We start from the raw sequence: 23,266 nt of genomic DNA, 5'->3' as shown, positions 1-23,266 counted from the left end.
AGAGAGGAGGAGATGAAATACACGGCCGGTGAGCTGGGATATTGGGAATTCTGTAAACGTTAATACCTCACAACCATATATCTTTTTTCTACTCTTTTGACCCTTTTCTCTCCCTGTCTTTGCCCAGTACCCTGCAGCTCTGATGAACCTAGGTGCCATTCTCCACCTGAATGGGAAACTTCCGGAAGCAGAGGCCAACTACTTACGTGCACTCCAGCTCAAACCTGACGATGTCATCACCCAGTCCAACCTGCGCAAGCTGTGGAACATCATGGAGAGGCAGGGACTCAGGGTCAGGCAAGGGATACAGAGTAGCAACTTTTTGAACTGAGAGACTCACTGCACTCTTCTATTAATAATGACACACTGTCCTCCAGGATAAAAGCTTGCTCTACATGACAAATTCTTTAATGTCATGGTGCTTGTGGAAGACAGTTTGAGACTTGGCATGTTTGGGATTCAAGGTTTTAAGAGTTCTGCCTCAAAATAATTCACTATATAGACTAAGACTAGTGTCGGCTATGTCACTGGGTTTAAAAAAACAATGCTTAGTTGTGACATGGTGCTCTAAAGTCAAAGAGTAATTGCAATTATAGTAGATCAAAAATCTGTTATTTATTATTGCTCTCTAAATTATAACTAAGGTATGTTTAAGCACTTAATTTGGAGTGGGCAAAATGATTCAAGTACTATTTTGCTCAGTGGGTTTTGAATTGATCAGTACTGAAGGGTGGATTTAATATTTCGCTTATGTTTCTGACTGTTTTTGTTAAAAGGAACTCCACAAGGTTTTTAACATGAATGGTTTTTGGGAGGGCCAATTTGTATGTGAACAAATGTTGTACAAAGATGAGATGATTAAAGGCTTATAAGGTGCTGTGTCCACTGTGCCCAAAACGTTAATTTCAGAGCGTTTCTCACTAGCATTTACTGTTGCTAGATTAGGAAAGTAATCCTGCGGCACTTCCGCTTTCCTAAATAGAGACAGTTTGGTCTGTTTTAAAATCAATTAATCAATTAATCAATCAATTAATCAATCAATGAATCAATCTATCTTTATTTGTATAGCACCAAATCACAACAAATGTTATCTCAAGAGGTTTTTCAGAACATAGCAGGTCTAGACCATACTCTTTTGTAGCTATTTACAGCGGCAAGGAAAACCTTCCTTTTAAGAGGCAGAAACCTGGAGAAGAACCAGACTCAAGTTAGAAAGCCATCTGCTTCGACCAAGTTGGGGAGAGAGAGAGAGAGATGATAGTGATGAGACAAATAGTAGTAGTAGTAACTGTTGCCGCTGGAGTCCAGCACGTCTGTAGCAGCTGGTGTCTGGAACATCTACAGCAGCAGGACGTCTACGGCAGCGACTCAGAGGAACCCACAATGCTCTGTGTGCTTCATACTTGCTTTCATTTCATAGCATTAGCAGCAGCTCTAAACTCGGAAATTGTACCTCGAAAAACGAGTGTGACAATTTTTCTGCTCTGGACAGACCTCTGCCATTGCTGTCGACAAAGTTAAATCGGAAGTCCCGCCTACTCTTGATTCTGATTGGTCAGAATCAAGTGACATTGATGAGCGTGGTGGTGTTCCAAAAGTTGAACTATTTGCAGTGGAGAGCACTGCAACAAAAATCAGCTGATGCTGAGGGCGTTTTTGTGCTGAGCACTTAAATTGCTGAACCACATTGAGTTGGAATAGAAAACCGGCGTTGCCAGCGCAAAAAACAGCGGCAGTGGACACGGCACCTAAATCTGTGTCATCTGAGGCTAAAGACTGCAAGTTAGAAAATGCAGAAAATGAAATCTGGGGTCTGAATCTAGATTAAGCTTACTGAATATCTGTTGTTCTCCCAATCTGCTTTAAACCAGCTGCTCAAGGTTACATTAGCTGCTACTAGCATTAAAATAATCTTGTGCTGGACTCCATTTTGTTGAAAGGCTGGCGGTCAGAATTTAAAATGATTTCACAAAAACTTGAAATCTGAGGGTTTTAAAATTATGTTAAAAAACTGGGGATTCTGAAAGGACTTCTGCTCTTTGATTCTTCAGTAGCTGCTCTTCATTTCTGCTTTAAGCTAGCAGCGCCAGGCTACATTCGCTGCAACTAGTATAGCACACCTGATTCTTGTGCTGAGTTCCATTAACCACCAGCATTTTGAAGTTGGAACTGGTAATGATGTAAAACTCAAGCTGAAACTCAAGCTCTTGTAACGGGGGGGGAAATAAAGGAGGATTTTTTTTAAGAACGTTGTGAAAAATGTAGTTTTCATTAGCTAAGTTAGCTATTGCTTGTAATAGCAGATGATGATTAACCTAAGCAGTATTTTGTGCATACCAATACAGTAGAGACATGACCAAGCACTTTGGATAGTACCAAAGGATATGAGACACTTACCCCCAATTTATACGGGATGTGCCGCATCGCATCACGTCTGTGCCGCGCACCGCATAGCCGATCTATTCCCATTCTAGCCAATTGCATTTTGAGTAGTATAAGCATCAGGTCTTAAAAAGCAAGAAGTCCGGCTAAATAAAAATGTTATATCTCTGGTTTGGCATGGTCCTTTTTCTTTTTTTCCACTTTTCTTGAGAGCATGCCAGGGTTTAGACGTCTTCAGGTACTGCCTTTTGATAAATGCTGTACAATAAATTGCTCCTTACCACTTAGTTGAGCAGGTTAATTCATACAGTGATGCAAAGCCAGTCCCATTCTGTCATCCACCTCTTGTATTACAAACACTTATTTCTGTAAAAATGGAATCAGATCATAAGAAGACTCCTCTGCGGTGCCAAAGCTTGAACTGAGTTTTTTCCGCCTCTCGTGCCAAGCAAGAACTGTTTAATTATGTGTTGTGTTCCTCGTGTCAAATGAAGATGTTTCTCTCCATGTGATCAAACTTAATTTATTAATACATGTTATTTTGTGTGAAATAGCCAACACTGTGCCGTCACTGTCACAGTCTTTCTTCACATAGACAGGCTACAGAAGGTAACATGGCAGTTAGATTAATTTTTTTTATATATATCTATTATTATTCTCTCTGCTCAGGGACATCTGCTTTTGATTCCTGTCACAGTAAGGGATTGTGACACAGAGAGAGCTTCTTAAAAACTGTTACATGTTTTTGATGATTGTGATGTTTGGTTAAATTATAGAAAATGTGTAGCTGAAAATGTGCTGTGTTTTGTAAAGAAAAGTGAACTTTTTTTCCATAATAAAAACATGATTTTGCTCTCAACTGGGTCATGCACTTTGTGAAATATATCAGTCAATATACGTGTATATTTATGTGAAAACCATAAACTGTATAAAAAAAATGGACGTAGTATCCGTGACACCACCCATGTGTTCCTGAGTGCTGTTTTGAAACCATTCATGCCTTACTGTATGGTAGCTGGGAAGTGCAATGCAAATTTAAAAAGTTGGAGACAAATTAGTATTTTGGAAAACATTTTTACGTTTCATAGAACAAAATTACATTAGCAAAACACTTTTACCAAGGCCAAAACAAATGTACTTTTAAGAAAACAAATAAAAAAAATCTGAAACACTTACACACTACAACCAATGAGACAATTTCACAAGCGACGGAACACTTTTAACATTTCAGAAACAAATTTACAAAGGTTCTGACGGAAAAGAAAGTTACCAAATACCGGAAGTAGTCCGTGACTGATTGAGAGAGCGGTTTGTTTTGGCGGAGAAACAAACTTATCTGTCAATCACAGGTCGTTCTGATGTGTCCTTTCTAAATAAAATCCAAACGAAATTTGAAAAAATATAAATAATTCTTGATATTTTCCGTCAGAGATTATGAACAGAGAATCTCAGTTTCCATTCAGTCATTTTAGTTCAGACAGATAGTAGTAAGCTTTTCTTTTAAATTGCAAATGGCTGGTGTTTTAAATTTACACATCAGATCAAGCTGTGATTGGCTGGAATACATTATGAGGTTGTCCACTATTAGTCTGAATTGAAATGACTCAGTGGAAACTGAGATGTTAATAATCTCTGACTGAAAATATCAAGAATTATCACTATTTTTCAAATTTTGTTTTGCTTTTATTCTGAAAGGATACATCAGAATGACTTGTGATTGACAGAACGGTCCGTTTCTCTCCGCCAAAACAAACCACTCACTCGATCACTTCCAGTATTTGGTACATTCCTCTTCCGTCAGAATCTGCCCATTTTAAATTGGTTCTGGGGCTGGTAAAAATGTTGCATCGCTTGTAAAATTGTCTCACCGATTGTAAAAGTGTTTCGGATTTTGTAAACTCTTTTTCTTAAATGTAAATTTCTTTTGGCCCTGGTAAAAGTGGTTTGCGAATGTAATGTTTTATGAAATGTTCAATTGTTTTCCAAAATTTAAATTTGTCTTCAACTTTGTAAAAGTGTTTCATCAAAAGATCAATCAATCAGTCAGTCAATCAATCAATCAATCAATCAATCAATCTTGTATATTTGTGTAGCGCCAAATCACAACAAACATTATCTAAAGATGCATTTACAAACATGGCAAGTCTAGACCGTACTCTGTTAAATTATTAACAAAGACCCAAAATCAAGGCAGGATATGATCCAGTCCCCTCTTACTGACAGGACTCGATCTTATCTCATCTTAATCCACCATGAGCATTGCACCTAGCTGTATTTAGCTAGTTACAGCGATAAGGAAAAACGTCCTTTTAACAGGCAGAAACCTCCAGCAGAACCAAACTCCTGTTAGACAGCCATCTACTTTGGCTGTCGACCAAGAAGATTATTAAACAAACTCTTGCAGTGAATCACTTAGGGTCTCTCAGAGTGCAAAAAGAGTTCAAATTTTGTAGTGAATATCCATTAAGAATCACATTTATGAGGGTCTCACTTGCTGCAGAAGCTACATATCCGACGAGCTAAACATAGAAAGAAACTCCGCAACAAAGTAACCCGAAACCCTAACCAAAAACAGGATCCACATGAACACATGAAACAAAATAACATTGTGGCTAATTGTTTACAGATCCAAAACAAAAGCCTAACACTTACAGACTTTGCGTTAGCCTGCAGGGATAAACAGGAACGTGAGCTGCGAAGCTACCATCAATGCTGTAACCTGCTACCTGGTATGTAGTCTACTCGCTTTGCATCATGGTAGAAGCAAGGCAGATAAATAGAAAGAACTACAAAAAGACACTACAATGTGGCACTGTAATACAACAAATAAACCAGATGTCCTTGAACAACATTTGTTAGCAAGCCCAAAAAAATAATTAAGCTAGCTTACTAAGTAACAAGCTAATAACCAAGAAGTTTAAGGAGGCTTAATTTTGTTGCATTGAATTTAAAAAAATTGAGTGATTACGTTGCCTGCCGAAAATAGTACCCAAATATATTTTTTAGTATTCAAAATGTTCAAAAATGTAAAGGAAACTAAATCTCCATTGCTGTTACCTCCTCACAGCTCCGGGAGAAATCTTTTCACTACTTCAGCATGTTGCAATCAACTAATCAACACACATCAAAGAGGGTCTAATCACACACCAGATTTCAGCCTACCAAACTGTAAATATTTTGGGAGATAGCATTGATGAGCAGAAACGTACAGCCCCCAGTATCAAACATTTCAAGTATACCAGCAAATTTCTGGTAAAATATTCATTCAAATATGCAACACAAGTCAGCATACAACTGCAAGGGCATATTTTGTTATGTAATTTTAATTTTGAATAGAGAATTTGTTTGTTATGCATAAAATTAACCAGATTTTTGGAACACCATCTGTTATATTCATCAATTAATATACCCATCATAGCTCCAGAGCTAATTATGTCATCTGAAATAGTTCACTGAGATCTGGATCAGTGGAACAGGTATCACGACACAAACTACCAATACAGCACCAGTAAACGGCCCAAACTCAAGTAGCTGAATAGAATGGTAAATATGTCTCCCTATGCACAGCCAACTTATGAATTAATTTTCCTTCACTCATATAAGTCTTTCTCACATGATGGTGATGGGTGTTGGGTGTTCCATATGCGGCACGCATGACTTCATGTCAGCAGGGTTAACACCTGGGCCCTTTAAGTAAACCAATAAAGCTAAACAATAGGGAAGGAAATAAGACAGGCCTGTGTGACACATGAAAGATTTCCTCCTGATCACACCATACTTCACATGAAAGGTAAGGATGTGGACGTTGTGGAAGCATTACACCTGTGGGATATGACTTGGGGTCAAGTAACCCTAAAGATCAGATGTACTTTAATAAAAATCTGCTTTTGTGTAAGGGTTCAAAATCCTATCACTCTAACCCTATCCCTAACCCCCTACGCCTAATCCCAACCCCAACCCCAACCCCAACCCCAAAGCCAAAGCCAAAGCCAAACCCTATAACCCTAAACCTTAAGTCTAACCCCCTAACCCCGTACCCCTAATCCTTCCCCTACCCCTACCCCTAACCCCAAACCCTAACACAAAATGAATTATGATCCCTGGAGAGAGATTCTGTCCCCCCCCTTTAAAAAAGATCTAATAATGAGCTGCAGACTCTGAAATAATGGCAAAAATGTGCCAGTAGAGTAAAAAGTGTGAACTAGCCAAAGGGACCTCCCTTTCAAATTAGAATGTCTCAACAGTGACCTCTGCTGGCCGTTTACCTGAAGTACAGCATGCATAAATTCAGGGATAACACCTGGGCCCCGGTGTTGTACACCAATAAAGCTAAACAATAGGGAAGGAAATAAGACAAGCCCTTGTGACACATGAAAGATTTCCTCCTACTCAGACCATGCTTCACATGAAAGGAAAGGATGTGGATGTTCGAAGTGTAATGCATGAAGCTTAGTAAGCCAGAACAACAGATGTAGTTTAATGAAAAACTGCTATTGTGTAAGAGGACAAAAAAAAATAACCCTCTTAAACTAATACTTAACCCTAATCCTAACCCCTGAAGCCTAATCCTAATCCTAACCCTGAATTTTACCCTAACCCTAATGATAACCATGACCCTAATAATAACCCTGAGCCTTATCTTAACCCTAACCATAATCTTAAATCTAATCCTAATCATAAAATTAACCCTAACCCAAATCATAACCCTAACCTTAAACCTAAACATAACCCTAACCCTAATCTTAAATCTAATCCTAATCATAAAATTAACCCTAACCCAAATCATAACCCTAACCTTAAACCTAACCCTAATCATAACCCTAACCCTAATCATAACCCTAACCCTAATCTTAAACCTAACCCTAATCTTAACCATAACCATAACCATAACCATAACCCTTATCTTAACCCTAACCCTAATCATAACCTTAATCTGAACTCTAATCTCAACCCTAACCCTAATCATAACCCTAAACCTAATCATAACCCTAACCCTAATATTAACCCTCACCCTAATCATAACCCTAACCCTAGTCTTAAACCTTACCCTAATCTTAAACTTTATCTGAACCCTAATCTCAACCCTAACTCTAATCATAACCCTAACCCTAGTCTTAAACCTAACCCTAATCTTAACCCTAACCCTAATCTCAACGCTAACCCTAATAATAGTCCTAACCCTAATCATAACCCTAACTCCAATCATAACCCTAACCCTAATATTAACCCTAACCCTAATCTTAACCCTGACCCTAATCTCAACCCTAACCCTAATCATAACCTTAATCTGAACTCTGATCTCAACCCTAACTCTAATCATAACCATTACCCTAATCATAACCCTAACCCTTATCTAAAACCTAACCCTTTTCATCAATTTAACCCTAATCATAACCTTAACCCTTATCTCAACCCTAACCCTAGTCTTAAACCTTACCCTAATCTTAACCCTAACCCTAATCATAACCCTAACCCTAATCTTAACCCTAACCCTAATCACAACCCTGACCCTAATCTTAACCCTAACCCTAATCATAACCCTAACCCTTATCATAACCCTAACCCTAATCATAACCGTAACCCTAATCTTAACCCTAACCCTTATTCCAACCCTAACCCTAATCATAACCCAACCCTAATCATAACCCTAACCCTTATCTCAACCCTAACCCTAATCATAACCCAACCCTAATCATAACCCAACCCTAATCATAACCCTAATCTTAACCTTAACCCTAACCCTAATCTCAAACCTAACCATAATCATAACCCTAACCCTAATCTCAACCCTAACCCTAATCATAACCCTAACCCTAATCTTAACCCTAACCCTAATTCCAACCCTAACCCTAATCATAACCCAACCCTAATCATAACCCTAATCTTAACCTTAACCCTAACCCTAATCTCAAACCTAACCATAATCATAACCCTAACCCTAATCTCAACCCTAACCCTAATCATAACCCTAACCCTAATCTTAAACCTAACCCTAATCATAACCCTAATCATAACCCTAACCCTAATCTCAACCCTAATCATAATCCTAACCCTAATCTTAACCCTTACCCTAATTATAACCCTTACCCTATTCTTAACCCTGACCCTTATCTTAACCCTAATCATTACCCTAACCCTAATCCTAACAGTAACCCTAACCCCCAATCCTAATTCTTACCCTTACCCAAAATTAATTATGATCCCTGGAGAGAGATTCTGTCCCCCCCTAAAAAAATGATCTAATAATGAACTACCGACTCATTCTTCAATTTTATGCTGAAATAATGACAAAAACGTGCCATTAGGGACCTCCCTTTTAAAAAAGAATGTCTCAACAGGGAACTTTGCTGGCCGTTTACCTGAAGTGCACTTGGCTCAATCCTCTTTCCTTATCTTAAACATGTCGTACAACAAAGGGTGCAAGCCATTTTAACTGTAATGTGAGCAGGTCATTCAAATTTTAAGGGAGGGGTGATGTGGTAAAAAGGCTCTGGTCAGAATTGTGTCTTTTTAAGTTGTACTGTGGTGTTATTTTTGAGGATAGCCTGTATTGACTAATTCTAGTTTATTGCTCCAACGTTGCTAGGTAACGGGAATGGGAGGCAAAACCTAAACAAAACCTCAGTGAAGGAATAAATGAGATGTTATGTGAACAGTGACGCTTGTGTAGGTGTGGCATGTTTGCAGTTGTTCTAAAAGGACAGTATCTATTTGGGAACTTTAATAAGGGTGTGTTGAAAATTCTTCCATGTCAGAGCAGTTTAATTAATATTCTTATAAGTTGTGTGTTATTAGTTTCAGTTTCCATTTTCCTGTGTAAAATACATGTTATGCAAACCTACAAGCTACACTACACTACAGCTGGTCTCATGAAACAGAATAAATGTTATGTACATTTTCAAACCATGAAAAGAATATCAGACTTTTGTTCTCATTGATCTTAAAAAAAATGGGGATATTTGAGGGTCACTGACTGCAAGATTACAGGTAGATTCATTGCTTGGAGTGGTAAGAAGACTAGAGAAAGTGCTATATAACACAGTCCATTTACCATTACCATTTACCAATCTTGTTTCTCCTCCTTTTCTGACTGAATTTACCCCTTGGATGAATAAAGTATTTCTGATTCTCCGGGCACATACAACTGAGGGAAGTCCCCGAACTTGGTGGAGGGATTATATATCCTGCCTGGTCTGGGATCGCTTCGGGATTCTCCGGGAGGAGCTGGAAAGTGTTGCTGGGGAGAAGGATGCCTGGATCAATTTACTTGGACTGCTACCTCCGTGACCCGACCCCGGATAAGTGGGGGAAAATGGATGAATGGATGGAAAAGGAAGTTTTCCTTGTCGCTGTATTTAGCAAAAATATTGTGTTAATAATTTAACATAGAGTACGGTCTCGACCTGCTGTGTTTGTAAAAGCATCTTGAGATAACATTTGTTGTGATTTGGCATTATACAAATACAGATTGATTGATTGATTGATTGATTGATTGACGTATTGGTTGTTCATGGCATTGAACAATACGATTGGCCAAGACAAAAAATTATAACAGTTCGCAACTGACATAAATAAGGGGAACTTGTGATAATGCATTATTTACAACACCTCCAATGGTTAAGAAATAAAATGGTAAATCTAAAGACTACTTTCTTTAAATTAGGCTACACTTATGTTAAAATAGCCTCATTGATTTGTTGATTCGGTTCAAAGCATAGCTCAGAAAGTTTCCTCAAAACAGCACATCCTAACACTTGAAATTGTGTCAGTAAAACTTCAACTTGTAAAAAATAAACAAGGAAATGGGTGAAAAAAAACTTTGTATGCTAAGGAAATGTTCACTCAGACAGTTTGAGGAAGAAATGCAAATTACACAAGCTCATTATTTTGTGTTGGCTTTATTTATATTCAATCAAATACTCTGGATATATTTGATTTGGATCAAAAATGACAAAAATGGTGGGATTCCAAACATCATTCACACAGCTGTTATGTTTGTTTTCTGGTTGTCCATGATCAGGTTTTTGGAAATGAGACTGTCCAGTTATCGATGTCCCAATAATCACCCGAGCCAGAAACATTATCTTAGTGGATTCACCACTGCTGCTATCGCTGTATCTGTCTGCAAATGCTGCATGTTTTGCAAAATATATTCCTTTAAGAGAAACAAAAAGTAAACTCAAATCAACTGAGGAAAATGCTGAACAGTCTGACTTTCATTTCAATCACTCATACTGTATATTGCTGTATATTATCATTTACCTACCTTTCCCATATGCAGTGCCATTTTGCCCAACAAACCCTAAATCAAAGTTATATTTGCAAATGGTGTGAACATTGCTGGTTTTAGTCCCATGAAAGAGCCTTCCCTCTTTAATTTCTTTGACACCATGGATTTTCATCAACTGTTTCCTTTTCCTTTTTAACAAACACAAAGAGGAAAGATGTTATTAAAGAGGGGAATTAATGAAAAAAATGAGGGAGTCAAACTGAAATATTTACCTACCTGCAGAAAAGTTCCCAGAGATCAGAATTCTGTATCCTCTTGATTGATAGTATGGATCTGTCCAGCAGCCCGTCAGTCTTCACGTAATTGGCCACAATCTTGTACTCCGGGGTAAGTTCACTCAGAGGGATTAACTGGAAAAATACATTATTTAGGCTTAAACTGAAATTTACTGAACCATTTACAAAGTGTTGCTTTTACACCTCAATAGCAGAGTCTGACTTTACGTTAGAAGAATTAGAATAAAGGAATAAATAATTTTTAATAGCAAGCTAATTTCTTAACATTTAATCCTTTTGATGCAAACTTAACTGTCATTCATACTTAGTGTCTGTCATACATGTTCTATAGTAGGGAAAAAATAAATGCTTCTTTCTTAACTTGGTAAAGTTCTTGGTAAAGAAAATAATATAATAATTTAATTTAAGTTTTAATACTTTTTAATTGATTCATAATCCATGATTTTCAGGTAGTTGCCTCTCAGATGCTTACATGACGTCCTAACTGTTGAAAAAGTACCATGCCAACTTTTTTAATAATAAAAAACAAAAGCCACCTTGTAGAATTATGAAATTAATAATTTTCTAGCAAGCTAATTTCTTAACATTTATTAATTTTAATGCTAACTGTACTGTTGTTCTTACAAAGTGTGTCTCACATGTTCTACAATTGGTAAAAAGAAAGAAAGATGCTTGTTACTTAACTTGGTAAAGTTCTTAGTAAAAATTACAATATAGTAATATAATATTTCTTTTTTTTTTTTAGTTTTAATAATTTTTAATTGATTAATTATCAAGGATTTCCAGGCAGTTGTCTTTCCGATGCTTACATGACCGACAAACTGTTGGAACTAGCAGGCTAATGCTAATAACACTGTTCATTCTTCTTTTTACAAAAAATAAATGTTATTGTTTGCACTTAAAGGGACCATGAATACTTTTGGAATAACAAAAAACTAAGGCCACCTTTTTAATTTGTGGAATTCTTAAATGAATAATTTTCCAGCAAGCTAATTTCTAAACATTTAATCCTTTTGATGTTAACTCTACTGTCATTTTTACTAAGTGTCTGTCACACATGTTCTACCATAGGTAAACAAAACAAAAAAAGATGCTTGTTACTTAACTTGGTAGTTCTTATTAAAGACTATAATATAATAACTTCATTTTATTAAGTTTTAGTAATTTTTAATTGAAGAATTATGTTTTCACCTGAAATGGGCAAGTGGGGTCGACATTTTCCCAGAAGTCAGGTGAAGCGCTGAAGCACGAGCAACTGTGGGAGGAAAGAGTTAACTACACTCCATTGTGTTGAGTTTCACTTTCGTTTGAACTGAAACAATACTGACAACTGAATTAAACAGGAATTACTACTTTGAGTGTAAATTATTTGAGCCTTGTTTCACCTTCTCTCAATGTTAAAGCCCCGCTGGATCCGTGCTTGCTTCCCTGTTTTGAGGTCTGTATGTAACATCACTGCATAAGAACACAAGAGGGCAAGTTGAGCAAGTTGTTCATGCAGAAATGACCATGGTATTTTAACAGGAAAATATAGTTACATACCTGAGAAATCAATTTTACTGTGGCAGTCGGATGAAAATCTAGTTAAAACCCCTTTGGAGTTTTTAAGATAGTATTCTTCAATATGCTCACTCCTCAGCTGGTTATCAGGACCACCCTTTACCAATGAGAAAGCATTCAAAACTTTTGCCAAATATAAATGTACCTTGGAGTGACTGAAAAAGGTGAATTAAAAAAAAAAGTTTACCTCAAATCTGTGCCACCTTCCACAGTCTGCCATGTAATACCAATGCCACAGGGTTTTTGATTTGCCCATGTCCTCAATTTGATTTCTCCACATTGTTATATCACAACAAACGTTGAATATATCTATGTCTAACCTGGATGGATTGTAAGGTCAAACAATAGTGTTTCTGACTTTATAAGTTTAATCAGAGCCCAACCTCTAAGGAGGATGGCCTAACTTGCGATCAAATATTTGCATATGTTACCAGCATAGATACTTCCTCAGTTGTGTAAGGTGTGCCTACAATAATGCATTCTCATTAGATTGCATACTTGAGTCCGTGTTTTAGTAATGTAGTTTCCCCCAAAAAATATTTTGACAGACTATAACTATAACTAAATAACATGTCAGCAAATGAGTCCCTGAAGGCATGAGTATTCTCCAAAATGTGTCCTCACAACAATTATAAAACCAGAAAATATTTGTAGAAATAAATGTTCACAACAGTTGTTCAACCTAAAAGTGTATCTCACTGAAGTCCCAACTGTGACAGATAACTCAGAAAGTGTGTCAGGAAAAGTCCCCACAACAATATGTTACCCAGTGTGTGTGTGTGTGTGTGTGTGTGTGTTAGGGAAACGCCCCACTAGAGTAAATAAACCAAGGTGAGGTAATCGCCCTCCCTGGTGCCGTCATTTTCGAAAGAAAATGCTCTAGGTGCCCTCTAGGATTCCACTGTAGGAGATAAAACATTAAAAATTGCCTTCTATGGTGCCCTCTCAGAGGAAAATCATGAAAAAGTGCCCCTAAAATGTATAAAACGTATAAAAAGAGCCCTCTCGATGCCTCTAATAATGTATAACATACAAAAAAGATGCTCATAAAATGTACAAAACGTAAAATGTGTCCTCTGGATGCCTAACAAATGTACAAAACCTAAAAAAAGCAACCTCTGGGAGCCCCTCAAATGTATATAAGGTTAATACTGTAATCAATGATATAGAAATAAATCAATGGCTTTGTTTTCCTTTTTTATAGTTCAATTTCCAGCACAAATGGTCACATAAATATCCACCATAATGCAGGGAATTCAGTGTTAGATGCTCAAAATTTTCTGGGGGAGGACCCCCAGACCACCCTCTGTCATCGCTGCCACAATACATTTAAACTGAGTACCAGGAGTTTAAAAAGAAAGTGCTCTCTTTTTACACCCCTGCCCCTTAAACAGCCTGAGTACACCACTGCTCTCATTGTCTTCCTCTATTGAAGTTACTTTAAAGAGATACACACCTTAGTTGAAAAGTTTATTATCTGTAACGTGCAAATTACAGACACACATATATAGCTTCAATCACACCTGCGCACACACAGCAGTAGTGTTAGGACTGAGGAGATCTTCACTTGTCTGCATGTACCATGAGGCAATGCAATTCTTGTACTCTAACACCACCTAGTGGTAAACAAAGTCTTTTTCTTATTCTCCTTGCTCAAAATCACACATTCATACAATAAATTCAACAAACGCACACAGCAAAGCAATATTACATCAATTCTCACTACAGTACTATACATGTGCTGGCTACATTCTTTTTCTTTTAGATAATTTTACACCAGGTGTAAGGATGACCTGTGTTTCCCTTCAAAGAAAGACATTAGCAGGTGGTGACATCACACTGATGATTTTAGGTCAAACATGGTGCTGATATTGATGTTTTTGTTGTTTGGTATGGACTTTTTCTGTCAAAAATTCAACCATAGCCACTGTCAAGTCTTTTTAAGGATAGAAGTCAGAAAATATACACAGACACATATTGCTAGAGGAACCACGCAAGGACACGACATCACGACTTTATGTCATTGTGACACAGTTACAAAACCTTTCATGGAAAGGGGGGAAAGTGCACGGATGCATGGTTAAAACAATGCAGAGGTAGAAGCGTTTTTAGGAATCAAAACAAAGAAAAATCCATGCCTACTTAATACATTGTACTAGGTACACATAGATGTTGATGACTAATGGATCATGGTTCCTAATGAGCAAGCAGGAACATGTTGCGGTTTTTGGTTTCCTCACTTGTAATCATGTTCACATGACTTGTAAATTTGCTCATGCGTGGCACTGTGGATGTGAAGGAGTGGCTGCAGCTGATGGCAGGACATCACTTCTAACGTAAAGGCTGTTGATTTCACTCTTATTCTAAACAACTGTGCACAGAGATCAAACAAGCAAGCACAGGTTCTGCATTTATTACAAAGTTGTCACAAAAACTGATCTTAAGACGCGCTTTTTTTCATCCTAGCTCAGTGAACTGAAGCATTCCAACCACAAGAGCCAACTTTAGATATGCCGTACAGTACACAAAGCCTTTACTGTCTCCTTCATTTTTTTGTATTTTCTCCCAAAGGCACTTTAGATGACCTATGCTCCAGTTAGGCACTGGATCTGACTGAAAGAAGAAAGTCCAATAAGCTGCTTCTTTGTCCATCCCGTCCCATCTTCTTACTCTGTATCCAAAATATTTCCATATATTAGATCCAGCCTTTTTTACGAAAGAAACAGTACATATCTTCTCATGAAGCTTTCAGTAGAACTCAATCAGATACTCAGGGTAAATCTGATTGCTGTCAAAAATAACATAAATCTTTGGGTTGGCCATATCGTCCACACAGCTGTCGTAAAAGTTGGTGAAGCTGGCATCCTTGGAAGGCGGTCTGCAGTACATGGGATGTCCGACGGTGTACTCTCCAACAATCACTCTGGCTAGGAACATTGTCTTATACGGCGGCTCACAAGCAAATATTGGCGGGGCGAGTCCGTGTCTCTGCAGGGTGGTGCTGTGCTTCCCTGTAGTGTGACAGAATTTACTAGAGTATTTAGCATCCCGTGCAAAGTAGCTCCCTGCAGAAAAGAAAATGAAATGTTAAAAACGAGACCAAAAAAGGAAAGCAATTTTTTTTTAACATTGCATCACAACTACACAGATGGATCTACCTTTGCCATAGACATCGCCGTGGCTTCCTGTCAGCCGCCAGTCAAAGTTAAAAGTACATATAGCTTGAATGTTGCTGTGTCCCGTGCCATGAAACAGCATTCGCTCCTCAATGTCCAGTGTGCGCTTTACTTTTCGCAACTGGGTTTTCTTCCTTAGAACCAAGGTACAACAACACAACACACGTCAGTTTTTTAAAAAGAGTATTTTTTCGATACAAATGGCTACAGAGATGCGGTCTGAAGTATTATACGACTGACTTTCATGGAAAAAGAAAATCAGCCGAGGCAGATGGCTGCCTAACATGAGTCTGGTTCTGCTCAAGGTTTCTGCCTGTTAAAAGGGCGTTTTTCTTTACCGTAAGTAACCGTAAAAATGTAGAAACCTTTTAGTATAACTGGGTATTTGTTTTTGGGGCACTTATAAGCAGACTCATTAGCAATGTTGAGAAAAGCAAACACTATAAATAAGCTGTTTTCATTTTGTTATTCCAGGCAGGTGGCTGGCTAACTTGAGTCTTGTTCTGCTCGAGGTTTCTGCCTCTTAAAAGGAAGTTTTTCCTTGACAGTGTAACTAGCTAAATACTGCAAGGTGCAATGCTCATGGTGGATTAAGATGAGGTAAGATCAAGTCCTGTCAGTAAGAGGAGACTGGATTATTAATAATAATAATAATAATAATAATAATAATAATAATAATAATACATTTTATCTATAAAAGCACTTTAAAAGATTCTCCAAAGATTGTATCCTGTCTTGATGTTAGGTCTTTGTTAATAATTTGACATAGAGTGGTCTAGACCTGCTATGTTTTTAAAAGTGTCTTGAGATAACGTTTGTTGTGATTTGGTGCTATACAAATAAAGATTGAGTTATTGATTGGAAATACTTTGAACTGGGTTTCAGTTTGGTAATAAATTAAACAGAAGCTTGGAAAATCAATCTTTGGATGCCCAAGAAAGCCTCTTGAGGATATTGTAGTCCACCAACAACAACAAAACGAATGTCTACCTGCAGAAGAATTCCCACAAGTCCAGGTTCTGAATCCTCTGAATGCATTTGATTGGATGGTCCATGGTCCTTTCATACAATCTGGCGACTTCTTTAAATTCATAGGTGTCTCTCCCAAGCTGAATGAGCTGCAAAAACACAAACCCACGTGGTTGAATTTGTAAGTTATAATCATTGACATAAAGTAAACACTGTCACAGCTGGGTCAAAAAGTAAAGAAGAGCAGTAAACAACTGCATAAAGAGTATTCTTATAAACCTGTGAGATACTAAGCTGTCCACTTCAGTACAGTTTGGTGCAGGAAGAGGGTTACAAAATTCCGGGAACTTTCAAAGCTGGAAACTTTCCATGGGAATAAACCAGGAATTTACTAAATTGAATTTTGGCTCTTAATAGGGAACTTAAATATAGTTGGGGAAAATATATTTTAGCATAATCCTGACTAAAACAACCAGATTTCATGCAAGTACAGTTGAATATCTCTGCTATTCCTCAATCACATGCACATAGCACACTGCTTACTGCAGGGAGACCATACCCCCTACATGCACTGTGCACTCCTCCATCACATACACAGATAAGTTCTAGAATCCTGCAGAGGCTAGGCTTGAGAAGCTTGAGGGAAGATGCTTTTTTATTTGCATGTTGAATGGGACTTTTTTGGAGGGAGAGGGGCTCTTTTCATTTAACATTTTGAATGGGACTTTGTTGGGTTTGCATTTTTGTTGATTTTTGAATGGGTTGTGTCGGGGGGATGAGTAATATTTAACTCAACATTCATGTTTTTGTTCTTCAATGAAAGAAGTGATTGTTCAATAAAATATTTAACACTTGATAAAGTTCTACTTACAAATAAATCTGTTAATTGTATTATTTTGGATGGATGTCTGCTTATAATAAAACAAATATTTATGCTTGTATACGATACCTTTCCATTAAATTACCCTCAATTCCGTTTAATTCCCATAAATTCCCATAATTCCCATCGTTCCCATGGAAAGTTTCCAATTTGGAATATTTCTTGGTTGATCTTATTTTGTTTCCACAACCAAATGGACCCTTGCACTCAATGCACTAAGTGTTTGGCTCTGTATCAGCTATATATATGTCATAAGGATGAAAAACAAATAGTGGTAGTGCTTCTGGAATTAGTTTTCAAAGCAAAAGCTGGATCTGTTTGTACTTTGCTCTCATCTTAAAATTGTATCCAGGACAGTTTTTTTGTAAGAGAAGTAACTTATAGGAAATATTTCTTCATGTGCAATCTCCCTCTCCCTTTGCAATCCATCTGTGCCCCTCTCACTGCTCAGCTAGTGAGAAAATTTGGTGTCAATTTTTAAACAAGATTGTCTCCAGATAAGACCAATCCCTGACATCTGTATAACACCCGAAAGTATTCGTGGACGGCCTGCTGCTGTGGATATTCCAGACTTCAGCTGCTATGGGCGTGCCGGTCTCCAGCTGCAACAGCTATTACTACTAATAATAATTCCATCTCAACACTATCATTGCTCCTATTCTCCTCTATCCCGCTTACCAACCCCAACTCGGTCGAGGCAGAAGGAACATAACATGAGTCTGGTTCTGCTCGAGATTTCTGCCTGTTAAAAGGAAGTTTTTCCTTGCCGCTGTAACTAGCTAAATACTGCAAGGGGCAATGCTCATGGTGGACTAAGATGAGATAAGATCGAGTCCTGTCAGTAAGAAGGGACTGGATCGTATCCTGTCTTGATGTTGGGTCTTTGTTAATAATTTAACATAGAGTACGGTCTAGACCTGCTATGTTTGTAAAAGCATCTTGAGATAACGTTTGTTGTGATTTGGTGATATACAAATAAAGATTAATTGATTGATTGATACTGTTACCAAATCTTATCTTGATGAGTGTCTGTGGTGGGATGTTAACAGTATCCATGTGCTGCTGAAATATCTACAGGGACAGTGTGACACAGATGAGTCAGCATAATTTCAGTAAAACAACCTGACCCCTCTTGAATGGAGGCTAACCCGTTCTAGTACAACCAATATGTGTATGTGTGTGTGTTCCAAATTTAAGTGGTTTTACTCACCTGGTAAGGCTCATCTGTATTGATTCTCTCCCAGTGACAGGGAACAGGCAAGGCAAGATTATCACAAATAAACCTGACAAAAATGAGCGAGAAAAGGGATGATGGCTAAAGAATGAATGCATTTGAACCATGTCAATCCACTTATATTATTTTTGAAAAAGTATGCATTCAAGAAAAAACTTAAAGAAATATGAGCATAATCAGGGCGCTGGTTTAGCTCTGTGGACAAATCTTGAACCTTGTGCAGACAGAAGGGTCCCCAAGGCCAACACTGGCCCATAGCCCTTTGATGAGGTCATCCCACACTCTCTTTGCAAAGTTTCCTATATTATCCCCTGTCCTGCCCTCTCAATAAAGGCACTAAACGCCAAAATGGTAATCTCAAAAAAGTTAATGCCCCCCCAAATAAGTTTTCTAAGTTTTACCTTTAACCACCAAACCTTACCTGAAACCAGTTGCAGAATGAAGGGATCGTTTGATTGGCCGCTGCTTCCCTGTCGTTACATTTATCTGCCGCATAGCTGCGGAGAGATTTGAATGAGGGTTAACACCTAATATAAGGTTCTGAATACCGTCTGTCTGATGTAGTACTTTTAGTATGAGTTGACCTGAAAAGTCCAGTCTGTAGGTGTACTTTGCCGTATAGAACTCCATGACACCTCGCTGGTTTCGATTGTAGCACTGCTCGATCTGAGCGCTGGTCACGGAGCAGGCCGCACTGGGATCAATCTGACAGGGAAATCAAAGACCGATACATGAGTATAATCAGGAACTGAAACAAGTTTAGTGATCCAAAATTAAGGTGGAAATATTTAGATACCAACAACTTGGAGACGTCACACATGGCTTAAAAGAAGAAATTATTCATTTTATGTTCTTTTTTTTAAAAATAGCACAGAAGCCCTAGCCAGACACGGATCCATAAATTCAATTAACTCAGGTTTTCAGTGTTAACAGGTAATTGCTGGTTGTATTCTTGGGATCTTGACTTATTTATTTCAACACTGGTTTTCCTATTATAACAGATAGTGTTACCTGACTGTGTAAACATTATTCTGATTGGTCAAAATCCCATATCAACAGTAATTCATCTCATATTCCTCTTTCCAACCCCAACTCAGTGAAGGCAGATGGCTGTCTAACATGAGTCTGGTACTGCTCAAGGTTTCTGTCGGCTAAAAGGAAGTTTTTCCTTGCCACTGTATCTAGCTAAATACTGTAAGGTACAATGCTCATAGTGGATTAAGATGAGATAAGATCAAGTCCTGTCAGTAAGATGGGACTGGATCTTATCCTGTCTTGATGTTGGGTCTTTGTTAATAATTTAACATAGAGTACGGTCTAGACCTGCTACGTTTGTTAAAGCATCTTGAGATAACGTTTGATGTGATTTGGCGCTATACAAATAAAGATTGATTGATAAGCCAAAGTGACACACGCCATAACCAATAAATCTGCCAAAATGCATGATTTACCTTTGCCTGTTGACAATGTGGCAAAAACATTAAGCAATCAGGTAAACATTGTAGCAAAAACATTGAATATGTTCTCCTCACAATGTTATACAATTGATGGCTTTTTTGTGAAAATGTCAAATAGTCCAAAACCAAAAAATGCAACATCTCTGACATTAATTCTCACATTTCTTTTGCATTTAACTGTTACCATGAATCAACTTATTAAAGCTTCTCTACCAAGGTCTAACCTATATGTAGAGGTAATAGGTGACTGGAAACTTACAATACACTGGGATTTACAGTAAGTCTCAACTGATTAGCAATTCATTTGCATTTTCGTGCCAGCCACTGAATGCACTCAGGAATTTCACTGTTGAATGAACCTGAACTGAGTGACATTGAAAATCTGCTGAGTCTTTGCTCTCACTTGAACACAATTAGACAACCTGGTGTCACAGAGGAAGGGACAACAGGCGAAGAATCATGTATACAGGCTGTTGAAAGTGTGCTTTGATTCGTTAAGTTGTCCTGTGACTACCTCAAACATATGCCACACCCCACACTCAGCAAGGTAAAACCAGCACCAGTTAGGCTCTGAGGTGTCCATGTCCTCCATCTCTGGGGACTCCTCCTCGGACGATCTCAAGGCTAACATTGCTGAATCTGAAATAAATAAATGCAAACAAACTCAATCAAACAGCAAGCGACATTAAGAGTAAGAAAGTACAGGGAGGGCAATGTGGCTTTAAACTCGTGTGACAAAACTAACGTAAAGGGGATGTCGTTTAGGAAATTCCATCATGGACCATTTTCAAATAATGCAGGAATTACGATATCAAGCTAGCTATCATTAGCAGCTGCAGCACTGACTATTCCCAACTCAAAGAGTGACTTACCTGTTTCAGCCTGTCCTTATCGGGGTATAAATCCGCAATGCATTTTGCAAGAATCCCCACAAAGGCCACAGACTGGGAATAAAGAGGGGAAACTAACGCTACATAACATTTTCGTCTTCTATATGTCAGCGATGTTTACTTTTATTTCCTGGTAGCGTCACACATCAAACGTCACTGCGTTGCGTCCATGGGACTCCTCCTACCTCGCTCCATAACTGGAGCACTATTGACCTGAGTTTGTCTTGTCAGGTTACAAACCTTAGGGAGCCCTGGAGTGGAATGCATCCATTTATTTTATTTACACTGTTTTCAAGAGTTATCATGTAAGCTTAATTGCATCCTTGTGTTTTGTTTGGTCCAACTTTCCCATGATAAGGACATGTTTCTAGTTGTTTTCTCAAGCTCTTGACCTAGGCTGGTTGTCTTTTGAGATTACAGTATTTCTCAATTGCTAAAACACATTTATTGACATTCACCACGCTTTTCTCAACACTATCAACATAAACCCCAATTTTCAAACTACATTCACCAAACCTCTGACTCTTCCTGCAAAACCAAACAATGTTGTCAGATCATACCCCAAGTCAATCAAAATTAAAAACAATACTGAGCAGTCATTACACACTACATCAAAACACTGAAAACACAATGCTCATGACATGAAGCTGTAGAACTAATGTTTGTTGTAGGCTAAATTAATTTAGCCTACTGTATACAGTACAAATAAAGTAAAGACAAATATAAATGAGAAGAACGTGGTCTAACACAGTAGCTCGGATTTCATCAGAAGTTACTGTTCTTTGTCTATCTCGGTTTCACTCCCCTCCTCTTCCTCCTCAACCACCTCTTACACGCACTTTTCCTCTGCATCTCAGATTATTTCTGTACATTGTTCAACCTTCAACAACCAGTGCTCTCTGAACTGGCTTATATTGGTTTCCTCACATCATTAGCCACTAGTGTGATCAGTCTTGAGTGGTTGTGTTGAAGCTGTGACACCTGTGCTTCAAATGTGTTTAACTTTTGCAACCTGTGCTTACCATTATGCAACACAAATGTATCACAGTGCAACATGTGTTTTATTGATTGAGAATGTGTTTGCAAGTTGTGTCTAACAGGTGAAAAGTGCTTATGGATTTGCAAAAAAGATTGACTGATTCAATACATGGGTTCAGGGTGCTGAGAATTTGGTTCAGACAATAGGGTTCAGTGTTTTAGCAATTGAGAAGTACTGTGAGATACCAATGTTCAGTGGTGAACTGGTTATTGCCGCCCCCTGGTGGCGTCATGTTCAAATGAAACAGTGCTAAAGTGCCCTTTTGGATTCCACTGTAGTAGATAAACATTAAAAATTGCCTTCTCAGGTGCTCTTTCAGTGGAAAATGCATTAGAAAATGAAGACATTTATTTATTGGGATAAACCCCTTGAGGGGTGTCATCTCGTTTTGGAGGTGGTCCCAAAAAAGTGCCCTCTGGATGCCCCTCAAATGAATAAAAGCTCAAAAAAGTGCCCTCTGGATGCCCCTCAAATGAATAAAAGCTCAAAGAACTATACCCTGGATGCCCCTCAAATAAATTAACATAAATAAGTGCCCTCTGGATGCCTCTCAAATATACAAAATGTTAAAAAGTGCACTCTGGATGCCCCCTGACATGGATAAAATTGTAGTTAATTATGTTATGTTATGTTTATTTTGTAATATAATCAATTGTATCAAAATAAATAAATAGTATTGTACTTTTCCTTTTTTCATAATTTAATGTACCTCACAATTGGTCACATACATATTTACCAGAATGAAGGAATGTAAGTGTTAAATGCTCAAAATTTTCAATTGTTTTTTCGCCCCTGCCCCTCAAACAGCCTGAGTACGCCCCTTCCAGTGTTAGATAAATGCAATTTTTTCTCAACTTATTCCTCGTGAGCTCAACAGGATCTTGTTATCCGTTGAAAAAAGCCATGATCTTGAGAAAAAAATTAAATATCATTTCATAACAGGACAACTATCCTTGTTATCTGTAGCTGCCAGTCATTCAAGTTTATTAATTTAATTCATTTCAGTTTATATAATAATTTAAGCTAAAAACAAGAATAATTTAAGGTTAAAATATCTTGCTGTTAAGTATATAAGTCATTAAAATTGTGTTAAAGTGCGAATATAATCGATAGCAGAGGGAATGCTCAGGGACAAGAGAAAGGGGCGGGTCTT

At 37.9% G+C, this 23,266-nt stretch overlaps 3 protein-coding genes across 4 annotated transcripts in view; 1 reads left to right on the top strand and 2 right to left on the bottom strand.

Annotated features, from left to right (window-relative positions):
* The window catches only part of LOC117804658 (protein O-mannosyl-transferase TMTC2-like), an 81,161-nt gene extending 80,138 nt beyond the window's left edge, over positions 1 to 1,023 (top strand). The window contains exon 12 of the mRNA XM_034672945.1: positions 128 to 1,023. Within this exon, the coding sequence (XP_034528836.1) occupies positions 128 to 331 (204 nt within the window). The 3' untranslated portion in view covers positions 332 to 1,023. The remainder of the gene's footprint in view (positions 1 to 127) is intronic.
* Positions 1,024 to 9,143: 8,120 nt separating this feature from the next.
* Positions 9,144 to 13,211, bottom strand: LOC117805335 (protein mono-ADP-ribosyltransferase PARP11-like). 2 transcript variants are annotated; one of them, XM_034674023.1, is made up of 7 exons: positions 12,656 to 13,211; positions 12,451 to 12,565; positions 12,294 to 12,363; positions 12,100 to 12,163; positions 10,889 to 11,022; positions 10,649 to 10,800; positions 9,144 to 9,676 (listed from the first exon to the last, which is right to left on the bottom strand). In XM_034674023.1, exons 1-7 carry the CDS (start codon positions 12,746 to 12,748, stop codon positions 9,558 to 9,560), a joined length of 747 nt encoding a protein of 248 aa, XP_034529914.1. In that variant the 5' UTR covers positions 12,749 to 13,211; the 3' UTR covers positions 9,144 to 9,557. The 2 variants fall into 2 exon arrangements, with proteins under 2 accessions (XP_034529914.1, XP_034529913.1); XM_034674022.1 differs by lacking the exon at positions 9,144 to 9,676 and adding an exon at positions 10,265 to 10,537 and having other exon boundaries at positions 12,656 to 13,206.
* Positions 13,212 to 13,925: 714 nt separating this feature from the next.
* On the bottom strand, positions 13,926 to 21,237 carry LOC117805334 (protein mono-ADP-ribosyltransferase PARP11-like). Its single transcript, XM_034674021.1, has 8 exons — positions 21,057 to 21,237; positions 20,699 to 20,823; positions 19,312 to 19,432; positions 19,149 to 19,224; positions 18,704 to 18,776; positions 16,635 to 16,762; positions 15,627 to 15,778; positions 13,926 to 15,533 (listed from the first exon to the last, which is right to left on the bottom strand). Exons 2-8 carry the CDS (start codon positions 20,813 to 20,815, stop codon positions 15,217 to 15,219), a joined length of 984 nt encoding a protein of 327 aa, XP_034529912.1. The 5' UTR covers positions 20,816 to 20,823; positions 21,057 to 21,237; the 3' UTR covers positions 13,926 to 15,216.
* Between the last annotated feature and the right edge of the window lie 2,029 nt (positions 21,238 to 23,266).

This window comes from Notolabrus celidotus, chromosome 21, assembly GCF_009762535.1.
Source record: "Notolabrus celidotus isolate fNotCel1 chromosome 21, fNotCel1.pri, whole genome shotgun sequence".
NCBI classification, from domain to species: Eukaryota; Metazoa; Chordata; class Actinopteri; order Labriformes; family Labridae; genus Notolabrus; species Notolabrus celidotus.
Note: the sequence above shows the minus strand (reverse complement) of the source record. Positions and strands in the feature narration are given on the sequence as shown.

Bases quoted from the DNA above. Each gene is read 5' to 3' on its own strand.
- LOC117805335 (XM_034674022.1), bottom strand. From the start codon at position 12,748: ATGTGGAGAAATCAAATTGAGGACATGGGCAAATCAAAAACCCTGTGG. The intron at 12,566-12,655 runs GTAAACTTTTTT...TCATTGGTAAAG, and splicing joins GAAGGTGGCACAGATTTGAG to GGTGGTCCTGATAACCAGCT. The intron at 10,801-10,888 runs GTAGGTAAATAT...TTTGTTAAAAAG, and splicing joins CTCTGGGAACTTTTCTGCAG to GAAAAGGAAACAGTTGATGA.
- LOC117805334 (XM_034674021.1), bottom strand. From the start codon at position 20,815: ATGTTAGCCTTGAGATCGTCCGAGGAGGAGTCCCCAGAGATGGAGGAC. The intron at 18,777-19,148 runs GTAAGGTTTGGT...CATTTTTGTCAG, and splicing joins CATTCTGCAACTGGTTTCAG to GTTTATTTGTGATAATCTTG. The intron at 15,534-15,626 runs GTAGATCCATCT...TCTTTTCTGCAG, and splicing joins CGGCGATGTCTATGGCAAAG to GGAGCTACTTTGCACGGGAT.